The sequence below is a fragment of the Phymastichus coffea genome, unplaced genomic scaffold (genome assembly GCF_024137745.1).
Source record: "Phymastichus coffea isolate CEN01 unplaced genomic scaffold, Cenicafe_Pcof_1.1 PCOF00056, whole genome shotgun sequence".
Taxonomy (NCBI): domain Eukaryota; kingdom Metazoa; phylum Arthropoda; class Insecta; order Hymenoptera; family Eulophidae; genus Phymastichus; species Phymastichus coffea.
The window spans coordinates 1,751,842-1,763,529 of NW_026706867.1; the positions used below are offsets into that span (position 1 = coordinate 1,751,842).

Below are 11,688 nucleotides of genomic sequence, written 5' to 3' on the forward strand. Positions count from 1 at the left end.
TGTTGATTTTTTTCTTGTAAAAAAGTAGACACCCACGTTTGCAAGTGTTGATCTAATTGGCGTAACATTGCATGAAATTGCAACAACAAAAAAGTACTACGTTACGTGCTCTACGTACATGTGTGTTGCTCTTCATCCAGTTGATATTAACTACTGTGGACCTTTGCTTCTAAATCGTGAGTGTTTCGAATCTAATTTTATATTTCCAAGCTTTTTCGTCATATATCGCTATTTTAGAAAATCCACTGCGCGGGATTGTATACACATACATATAAATAAAGACGTGTACATACATATATATACATATTTGTTAAATTTGTGGTTGAATATGTGCGCGCGTCGGCATCCCACTAATCGCTTAACCTAAAATTCGTTTTTATTTCTCTTAAAGAGCAACGCGACCAAGCGATCGTTGCCTTTATATTTTTACGAAGTGAGCATCTTTAGGTACACACCTTTTACATTACTGCACAGCTAATTGATAAGTTTTAAATTGAATAATCAATCACTATTTCTGTTTTAATAGGATTTGTACGTGCTGCTATTGCATGTTTATCAGAATAAAACTTTGACAAACACCTAAGAAGGTTGCTACGCCGTAAAAATGCTGCAATTGACAGTCAAGACCTTGGATTCACAAAATCATTCCTTCAGTTGTGATGACGATGTAAGGTTTACTATTATTAATTTTTTTAGATTATTGCACATTTTATCATATTGAATTTTGATGTATGCTTGATCTATTACAAATTCAAATTTTCATTGTTCAGTAGCTTATTAGTAGTATTAATTTTGTTTAATACAGATTACAGTACGTGGTTTCAAGGAACACATAGCTGAAACTGTTTCCATACCAGCTGATTCTCAAAGATTGATTTACTGTGGAAGAGTTTTGCATGATGAGAAAAAACTCACCGATTACGGTAGTATGTTTAACACTTAATTGTTTCAAGATTCACTTGGTTTCTATTATAGTTGTTTCATCACTATTTAAGTATATTCTTTTTCATCGTATGTTCTGAAACTTACTACCAAACTTACAAAATATTCTAATGTAAAATCAATTATTGAAACTTCATAATTATCCTTCTCAAATTTTACAGTTAAACATTTTAATTATGAGTATTAAAAAGTAATAATACTTTTATAAACAAAATTGAACGAAATATAAACAATCAGTTTTTTTAAGTAATTTATTAATATTATTTATTACTAATAATTGAAAAATTTCTTTACTGCAATTAAAATGTAGGTTAGAATTTTATTTCTCTTATGATTATTTACTATAAAGATAAATTAATAAATTAAATTAAATGAAGAACATATTTCTTAAACTTGTTTATAGTCAGTTTAATTTTTACTCAATATTTTGAATCAGAACATTATTTGAATATCGATTTTATGATCAAATATGTTCTAATACATATTCTATTGGACTATATATTTATTATTTTGCACTATTCCATGATTAACAATAGTTTAATTGAGTTTCTAATAAATTAAAAGTTATAGGATATTTAAAAACATTATTTACCGTTGCATATAATATAATATAAATTACAATTATCTTGTTATCTAGATGTTGATGGCAAAGTTATACATTTAGTTCAGCGTGCTCCTCCACAAGCGGAGTCACGCACTACCAGTAATGAAAGTCAAAGACAAAATAATAACCAAGGATGGCAAAGTGGATCGCGCCTACATCTTCGAGGACATTTTCCTCGAAATGCAATGTACTTGAGTGCAGTATCATTGCCTACGGAAGTGGTTGAAAACCATGGTAAGTAAAACTCTGATTAATAAATCATCTGTGTCAATTTTGTCATTTTAGGCATTTCAATGATTATATTTATTTCATTTACCTTGTTTTTATAGGATCGCAAGCACCTCAACTAAGTAACACTCTTTCCAATAGTCGTTTGGTTACTGCTAGACACATGTTAAACAAAGCTTCTCAATTAATGGATCGATTAGACGATCCTTCATTACCGCTTCATCCTAATCCAACTGAAAATAATTCATCAGAATCATCAACCCAAGCTTCGGCACCTGGTGGTGAAACAGAACAAGAAAAGTAAGCTATTTTTCAATACATTTTCATAAGCTTTTTTTGTAATTTCTATCATAACTTTTACTATAACTAAAACATCTTGTTTTCACAGTAATTCAGGTAATAATGAAACTAATACTAGCGACGTCAATAGAATAGCACAAGCAGCATCCGAAATGGCAGCTGCATTCTCTGCTGCAGCTCTTATCAACATAAGATTATCACCAGGTGAATAGCCAAAAAATAAAAATAACTTATTAATCAGCATATTAATATTCGTAACTTTATTTTGTACATTATTAATAATGTAAAAAATGTAGTTACGAATAATTATAAGTATAATGCTAATTTATCTTGTAGCTGATGACGGAGGTTCTATGAATGTAATGGATTCAACTCAGTCAGATCAAAATGACCAAGTTCGAATAATAGAATCGGAATTAGAATTACAAAATGCTCAAGCGCAGAGTTCCGGAACACCAGATGAAGCAGAGCTTCAAAGAGTAGAAACCGACAGGCCGGAAACTTCGACAGCTGATGATAGTCAAAATAGTCGCCGAGCAACACTTCAGTAAGCTTACCGAAAATAAAGAAAATCGATATATGTTATCAACTATGTATCAATATTTTGATAATATTGTATCGTGTCTTTACTTTACGTTGTCGTACAATTGGCAACTTTTGCCGCATTTGCCAAGTAAATGAAAGACTAACTGTGAAATTATTTATATTTAATCTTTTTAGCGTTCCTCGTCCACCATTAATGGCTGAACTATTAGAAAGATTAGTTGCTACCCAAGATAGACTTAGGCCATATATCGACCGTTATCGCCATTTAATGTCAACTGATCCTATTCTTACAACAGGAGCTGTAAGTTAACGATTATTTCTACCTTCCGCTTTCTGTTTATCCAGATATCATTATTTCAAACTAAATTAACAAAACGATATTCAGCTATAAACGTTATAAATTATTTCAGTCGGGACCAGAAGGGGTCGCAGAAAATCAAAGAGTTATCGATGGTGTCAGTGAATGTTTACATTACTTGTCTCACGCTTCTCACGCACTGAGTGACATTATTGTAGACATGGGACAACAACCTCCAAGAAATTTGCGATGTCGACCGATCATCATACAATCTTCAGCTATCTTACAAGCAGGAATACCTATTCATGTCGAGGTAATTTCATTCCAACTCATGAAGACTAATCTACTACAGTTTATTTAATTGATGCAATGTTAAATGTAGTCCCATATCAATTTCAATGGACGTTCTGCCTCCACCAATAATAATTCTATGGATGAAGGAAATGAAGCTACAAGACCGTCATCACCAAGTTCTGCAACTTCTGATCAGACAGGCAACAGATCTACTAGTGCTAATAATCGAACGACTTCTCAAAGTACTAACGGACAACAACAAAGTCAAGGGCAATCATCTCTGTTAGGTAATGTTACATATTAAAACTTTTAAAATTTTTGTAGCCATTATTTTTCTGTGAAAGTTTCATAATGTATGAGGCTTCTTTTGTTATTGAGTTTGATCGATTTGTTTCCTTCTTTTTTAATTTTTTTAACCATAAAACAATTATTATTAATGATAAATTTTAATACCAAGGTCTTCTAGATCTCTCAAATATAGTACAAATGTCCACGGAACAAAGTCCTCAAAATACAGTTGACTTAAATTCTTCTAATTCAATGGATGCTACCGAAAATGATCAGAATCAAACTAATAACAATAATAGTACTAGCAACAATGGTACTTTTCAATTAATATTCAAATCTATATTATAAATTGCATTTCAATTCGGCATACAAAAAATCTGTCTCATTTTTATTAGGTTCTAGTAATATGTATATGCATCAACCGTTTGCCTTGATACGTGACGCTCTCCAAAGTGTATTGGGCGATAGAGGTGCATTCCAAGTTGATGCCTCAGGAGGCACAGGCGGAGGGAATGCAACGTCCAATGTACCTTTTGTGACCATAATAGGTCAGCAGATGGATATCAATGCTTCAAACTCGGGACAAAGTACTCAAGCTAGGTATGGTATTGCGGTAAATTTTTAAAACTTAATTTTTTTTAACGATATTTATTATTTGAAGGAGTAACATTGGTACGCATCCCACGACATCCACTCAAACTCGTAGTACGTCACGACCGCACGTTTTGCATCCACACACTCCATTGAACATGGGAATGGGCATGGGTCAAAATCTAGATTTTGATCCGTATTTACCATGCAATTCACATCACGTTCGTAGAAATCCTCCAGTGACAACCAGTTCTACGTCTACTTCTCAGTCCAATCAACCTAATCAATTTTCTACTACGGAAAGTAACAATCGCTCCCAGTCTGGTAAGAAAAACACCAATAAAATATTGATGTTAAAACTCGAAAGCGTATTTTTAATGCGGTATCTAATATTTTGTAAGTCATACGTGTATGTAATCTTTTAGCTTCACGCTCATCTGCATCAACATCTACATCCACTAGGCAAGGGCCTGGCGGTACTTCAGTTACTTTTACTCTAGTTGATCATTCTAACGTTGCTCGTGATATTCTTGACAACACTGGACAGGGATTAGGAGGTAATGAAAAAATTATCACTAAGTTCAAAATATACTATTTGTATCGAAACCAAAATTGACTGTATAAATTTGCAGCCATGGATCTACCATTGCATTTAGGAGAATTATTACAAGGCTCCATGAGTGATAATGTACATATTTCGTTTGTTGGAGGAGGGTAAGTGAATGTTATCAATTTTTAAATTTTGTTATCGATCTTTTTTTGTGATAAACTTATAATTGTACGGTATTGGTAGGCCAAATGCTAGCGAGGTACACTTGACACCAAATAACGATTTACCATTAATAGAATTATTGCGGTCGATGAACTTCCGTGTCAATGAATCGAATACTAGACATAACTTTTTAAATGATCTTGGGATGTTTTTGGTGCGTAATAAATCCAACGGAATATAATATTTACAACACATTTGAAATTGTATTCTAAATCCCTTATTTCTTTATTAGTTGCGAAATATTACAATGGGAAACCTGGTGCAATTAAATATTGGTCAAACGACACCGTTAATGAATCTGCGTCAACCTCTTCGTGAATTTTTGGAACATTCTTTCCCTAACACATCACAAGAAACTCTTCAAGAGCTCGTGATTGAACAGATTATTTTACTTCACCGGCCATATGTGCGGAATTTCATTATACCTGAAATACCTCATGAAGACTTAGTACGCAGACCAGTCGATATAGCGGCGACTTTTGAAGCTGTGTTGCGCAGATTTTGCTTTGATTTCTTAAAACTCTTGTTTAATAATGGTATCATTTTTAGTTCATTTGAATTTCAAGTTTCATGAGTTTTTATTTTTATAAATACTTATTTTACAGACTTAGATAATGCAACTTTTGCACAACGCGCAATCGCACTGGCGAGGAAATTAGACGACCAGTTTACTGCAATACTTCAATATGTTATGCAACATAGTCAAGCCACAGTTGATATCATAGTAAGATTTCTTGTGGTAAGATAATTCAATCTCATTAAAATTCAAAAAATCGAAAACGATTGAAAATGTATTGATACTACATAATTTAATTTCAGATTCGCTTGACTAGTGGTTTTCCTACTTCCTTCCAACGAACAATCCTAGACATGCTGAGACAACGAATCGATTCATATGCGATAAGAACAACTGAAATGTCAGAGGATGAAATCGTTTCTCTACTTGTGTTCAAAAACAAACGACCCAGTGCACCACCAGCTGAAGATCCACCAGCACCGGCTCCTGCTGCTGTTCCTGAACGTGCATGCCCACGTGTGTCAGTTGATAGAAAGCCAGAGGTTGAACCGGAATCAGAACCACAAGCACAAGCTCAAGCTTTTCCGTCACAACAGCAGCCGTCAGCCAAGTCAGAATTTAAAAAAACCGAGGAAATTAAGGAGGTTCAATCTGAGGTAAATATTGTAAACCATACTTTAATGTGCTGCATGAATATTATATAGTGCGTTCAATAATTGTTATTTATTCAATAGTTTTCTTTATTCACTAAACAGCCAATGGAAACTGAGGCATCGGAAAATAAAATAGCTGGGTTTATAGATCTCGCTGCTGGTCAAGATATACCTGAAACATTTCCTGGAGCAGAAAATGTACCTCCTGTAAGTACTATCAGACATTTGTAAAACTACGAAAATACAATTCAATTATAAGTTTTTATTAGTTGAAAAATCTCACAATTATACTAGAAAAACCTCGAGAAAAAATTAAACATTAAAGAGATTGTAATATTTAACTTATTATGTTACAATATATAGATTAAGTCCTTTTATTACATAGATTGACAAATTAAATTTGTGAGATGGTACAAACGCAGACGCAATTAATTGAGGTTTGTTTACAATATTTCAGTCTTAGTATACAAGTAGTCAATTACATTGCCTTTTAGCTGTTACTTATAGCGATTAATATTAATCATAAAGCTCACTTACACGAAGAGAGATTTATCAGGGTTATGGATCGCCGATTTTTTTAAATTTGGAGGAATAGTCTTTGGTAGCGCGCATTGTATGAAAAAAGTGTTAGAACTATCTCATATACTTTTTATTCTTAGATATCGTATAATGTTAACTTAACACTGACTTCTATCGCCGTAGTTTAAAATAGGATTTGTATGGCTCAGTTGGTAAGAGCCCAGACATTTGTGTAAGAGGTCGTGGGTTCGAGCCCCGGGCATGTGAAGATTTTGAGAAATTAAATTTTCCCATGTCTGTTACCGTGATTCCGGTGGTTCAGATTCCACCATAAACTGTAGGACCAGTCATGATTCGAGTAAAACTTTATCCTCCTACATCATTTTTAAAGAATGGTGGGGAAGGTGAGTGCATATTCATAACTATAGGAAAACAAGATTAATGCGTACAAGTACCTAGTTTACCTCCACAGCGTTCCACGTTAACATACTTCTTGAAGTCACAATAATAAAACAATAACAATCTATTTATTATAAGCTTAAGAAATAATATAAATAATAGAAATCAAAAGCTTTAGTTCGATACCTTATATGCTTAAAACAGCGAATTTTAACTGAGATAACATTAATCATAAATCATTATAATCATCGGATACTTTAGGGTATTTTGTAAACAATATCAATTTTAATGTTGTTTTCTATTTATTTTATAAAGCAGCAATAGTCGTTTTACATTATTTTTGGTTATGCAAAGACATCAACTAAACTGATCAAAATGGAATTTCTTGGTTTCTACTATCCATATGTTATTTTTTAAATCATAGTAAATAAATGCTGGTTGATATGAGCAAAAGATATAAATCTTCATTTCCATAATTTTTCATATTAATGGCATATGTAGGCGTAGAAGACATCTGAGATATATCTGACACTTTTTGTACATTGTAATTACCAGAGACTATTCTTTCAAGTTTTAGAAAACCGGGTGTTTCGGTCCCTCACACTCTCCTTGAGAATTTATTATAAGCATGTAAAAAAATACTGGCGTTTGCATCATTTTCATAACTGTATAACAATTGTTTTTAATTTGATTATTAAACCGTATTTTATTTAAATAAATTGAGTTTACTGTGTGATAAAAATAATATAATTTTTCGCAAGATTAAAAAATACGTTAGATTGCTTAAATATTAATAGATTTGTGCTTGATCTTCAAATTACAGCCTTACTTTTAACATCCATATTAAAAATAGATATGTTAAAAATTATTATACATATTCTGCACAAATCATAACTTAGCATCAATTCGGTATGAAGGTTTCTTCATGCCTCATCAAAATAAAGTAGCGCTACCACGTTAAGAATTCATTGCATGAGTTAATTTACAATCAGCTCAAGCGTTAAATAAGAATTAAATTCAGAAAAAAAATTTAGTTCTTTTTTAGACTTTACTTAACAATAAGTGATATATACTAAAATATATAACATAGATTCTCAAGCTACACCCAGTGCTGGCTTTGCACTAAGGTATCAGACTGATTGGACTGATCGATTGTAAATACATAAATTAACCGTCAATCATTTCGTTTTCAAGACATCAAAACTTAATAAATTAGTTTTCTAAAATAATCTGATTTCTCTGTCCAGGAGTGGGTGCCAATCATAGCCCGTGATTCAATACGTCAGCGGCGCCAAGTACAGATAGACGCATTAAACGGAGGTCCGATTCCCTTCAGCGACGCCTATCTAAGTTCGATGCCCTCAAAGCGTCGCAAGCTCATTGAGCAGCAAAAACCTCAGCTTCTTATGAGTCCAACGCCAACTAGCACAGCTATTGCAGCATCTGTAGAACGTTTAGTTCGTGAAGGCATTTCGCATTCACGTGTCGACGAAGTCGAGGGTTCAGCTAATGCTGTTGCCAATGCACCAGCTGTCAGAAGTGCATTTGGTCATGCCATCAGAGACTGCATACATCCAAGTAGACTCAGTACACCTGATTTTCCTAACTCACGTAGGTTCCCTAATGCGACGAAAGTGTTTGCCAGAGGAGAGCAGGACAACGAGGCGCCAAGTGGAGCGTCGAGCTCCAGCAAGTAGGATCTGGCCTGGATGCAGCTGGCCGCCATTTGTTTTTGTTTTATTGTCCTCATTGTCGCTTCCATTTGGAGATGAGCATTTGGGATAAGTGATGCGAACTTTGAAACCTATAATGACTTTAGTATCAAACTTGCACATGAGAATTTCACTTCTTTTCTTTGGCAAGAAAAGAGTGTAGTTGTTGATGGTTCACAGCTCTGAGCTTACATTTTTTATAGAACATAGCAATGGAAGCACTCTGAAAATTTTCTGACATTAAAAAAACATTTTATAATAATTTTATTACCATTTGATAAATGTTTTCTAAAGTGCTCCTAGTACTGAATATACACTTCACACAAGTCAGAAGATAGCTTGTCTTACAAATAATTAACTTTACGAGTCTCGAATTCACGAGGCCTCTTAGAATTTTTGATGCCCCTCTAAACATTTTGTTTAACTTATTTTTACTTTATAAATATAAATCAAGTCAATTTTTTCTCTTTTATAAGATGATGTACTGTACACAAAAGAACGTAGAAGTTGAATCAAAGTTGCTCGATGGCAAAATATAAATAATATAGTTTGTGGTACTTGTTTGTCCAAGAGCGTCGTCACATCTAAAATGTTACTGTAGATTTATATAATAAATATAAGTAGCACTATTAACTTTGTGCTTGACATTTTATTTATAGTTTCTGCAACAACAATAACGATAATATCAATATTGGTAAGTATAGTAAGGATAATGTTTTACATAATTTGTCATTTCATAATATTTCGCTGTCTTTTATATAATCATAGCAAATATTAATGAAATCATGTGAAAGCGATGAACTCTTACTTCTCACTGATGTACATGAATGTCCATTAATTAAAAAAAGAAAAAAAAAATTTATTTAAAGGCGATAGTTTGTATTTTAAGAAATATCTAATATAATTTTCCTTTTTCAACATCGATTTACTTGAGTAAATGACCAGTCAAAAAATTCAAATTTTTTTCAATCATATTAAGGTAGTAGAGGCAATCAAAAATTAGTAATACGACGAAAATTCTTTTTCTATGTAATAAAAAGTGTAATTACTGATTGATTGTGATGGATTATTGTCAAACAAGTGATGGATCAATTAAAAAGATATACGGCAGCTACAGAGGCGGTTTTTATGATTTTTATCATAAACGTTTATTGAACAATCAATTGACTTTACATGGCAGCTTACGTTTAAAGTTAATGATTAAAATTTTGTATTTATTTAATCTGCTCTTCGCTACATTAATTCTAAAAAAAAAACATAATAGTAACATTCCGTCATTATTATTTATAAACGAGATTGTAACAGATAAAGTTTGTCTATCTTTAAAATTATATTTTAATTTTCAAATTTTAAATTGAAGACACTTCAATTACAGTTAACAAGGGAATTTGAAATTTAGCATATAATTTTTTAATTATTACATTGAGAACTTGTCTATGAATTTCAAGCATTTACCATTTCTTTCGATTATTTGTAACCAATACTACCTTTCTTTTAATTTACTACCTTCATTATCGATAAATTTCACAGGTAGTTTTCTTTAAAAATTATTACATTTTCTTAACACGGTCAGTCGTCACTTGAACGAGGAAAGTTATCTAAAATTTATTTATAAATTAAGAAAAAATATAACGTGTCTAATCTAATTCATTATATGTCTGTAAAAACCAGATATCCTACCTTAATTTGCAAATAAAATGTTACTTTTTCCATTTAAACCATTGATTTATTACAAACCAAACTGCCATATAAAACCCAGTCAAAACGAATTTGAATCAATTCTGACGTAACTTGCGATTAACCAAGCCAAGTTACGAAACGAATTTACAGAGATAAGATGCATCAATAACGTGGAGCCTCAAAAAACAGATCAATTCGGAATTATGCAAAGCATGGCGGATTTATTTCAAAAGAAGTTTGTGTACGAATATCTGATTTGAAAGTCGATCCAATTTGATCTTCAATCATTAAATCAAAATTTCCTCAAGTACTTGAGCACTCGAAAACAAAGTCATTAGCGACAGAGAGAGAGAAAGAGAAAGAGCTAAGCGAAGTTCAATTAAATTATCATCGCGACAGCTACTTGGCATTGTATATTTTGTAACGGAGATATGCGGCATGACCGGCGATCTGCCGTCGGGCACTCGCCGAGGTCCACGTGTCGTGCCAAGCTGTGAGTGTGTGCGTGTAGAGCACACGTTCATGCTTGCCTTTGTTGAGATATATGCCACGAGGACGAGCGGCAGAGAAGAAGAGTAAGAAATAGATGATAGGAAGGAAATATCGGGATTTGCGCGCGCACCCTCGCGCCGATTTTTAGTTTAGTATTCGCTGAGTATTGGCGAAGGCCGTCACGCGCGCTTTTCTTATAGGTTTTCGGTGTTTTCCCTGCGTTATTACCGACAAGGAATAGTTTAGAGTCACGCACGTTGCGCAGAGTGAGGTATGTTATTGGCTGGATCGCGCCCAGCCACTGATTTTCAATTGTCACCAGCACCGGTGCGCTGTATCGGCGAGGTGACATCAGTGCGTGCGTGAGCGGCCATTACCGGTAACGAAAAAGACGGGCGAGCAGCAGCAGCAGGCAACGAGGTGCGCAGCAACCAGCGGCACCCGTAACAGCAGTAACGGGAACAACAACAGAAATAGCAACTGGAACATCAACAGTAATAACAACAAGAACGACAACAGTAACAGAGGTTTTCAGTAAGGATGTCCTGCTGCTTAGTTGCGGACTGGAATTGCTCATCATTCAGCAGTGGTGACAAGTTACTCGTTTCTCGCATTTTACCACGCTTCCGTCATTTACCATTGTTCTTGTTCTGGCAACTTGGTTTTTGGTTTGATATATGACCAATTCGTGTTCTTGGTTGTTAAGCTGATTCCCTAATCCATATTCTATTCTTCCATTGATATTCAAAAGTCCAATCCATAGTGCAACTGTTTGAGCAGTCATGTTAACAGTACAATGTCGAAAAGGACGTACCGAAGGGTCTTACGAGCAGGTGGATCTGGTGGTATTCCA

General features: G+C 33.7%; 1 protein-coding gene across 6 annotated transcripts; it reads left to right on the forward strand.

Annotated features, from left to right (window-relative positions):
- LOC131666054 (large proline-rich protein bag6) lies at positions 1 to 10,368 on the forward strand. 6 transcript variants are annotated; one of them, XM_058938399.1, is made up of 21 exons: positions 1 to 176; positions 527 to 667; positions 806 to 926; positions 1,580 to 1,780; positions 1,876 to 2,074; positions 2,163 to 2,278; positions 2,411 to 2,621; positions 2,795 to 2,921; positions 3,031 to 3,231; positions 3,301 to 3,499; positions 3,670 to 3,813; positions 3,896 to 4,100; positions 4,162 to 4,415; positions 4,517 to 4,648; positions 4,724 to 4,805; positions 4,885 to 5,017; positions 5,096 to 5,399; positions 5,469 to 5,602; positions 5,683 to 6,036; positions 6,115 to 6,240; positions 8,199 to 10,368. In XM_058938399.1, exons 2-21 carry the CDS (start codon positions 605 to 607, stop codon positions 8,646 to 8,648), a joined length of 3,756 nt encoding a protein of 1,251 aa, XP_058794382.1. In that variant the 5' UTR covers positions 1 to 176; positions 527 to 604; the 3' UTR covers positions 8,649 to 10,368. The 6 variants fall into 6 exon arrangements, with proteins under 6 accessions (XP_058794382.1, XP_058794386.1, XP_058794385.1 ...); XM_058938403.1 differs by having other exon boundaries at positions 6,136 to 6,240; XM_058938402.1 differs by having other exon boundaries at positions 3,679 to 3,813.
- The last annotated feature ends 1,320 nt before the right edge of the window (positions 10,369 to 11,688 follow it).

Excerpts from the sequence above, each read along its gene's own strand:
- LOC131666054 (XM_058938399.1), top strand. The coding sequence starts at position 605 with ATGCTGCAATTGACAGTCAAGACCTTGGATTCACAAAATCATTCCTTC. Across the intron at positions 2,622-2,794 it reads AGTCGCCGAGCAACACTTCA|CGTTCCTCGTCCACCATTAA; the intron begins GTAAGCTTACCG and ends TAATCTTTTTAG. Across the intron at positions 2,922-3,030 it reads CTATTCTTACAACAGGAGCT|TCGGGACCAGAAGGGGTCGC; the intron begins GTAAGTTAACGA and ends AAATTATTTCAG.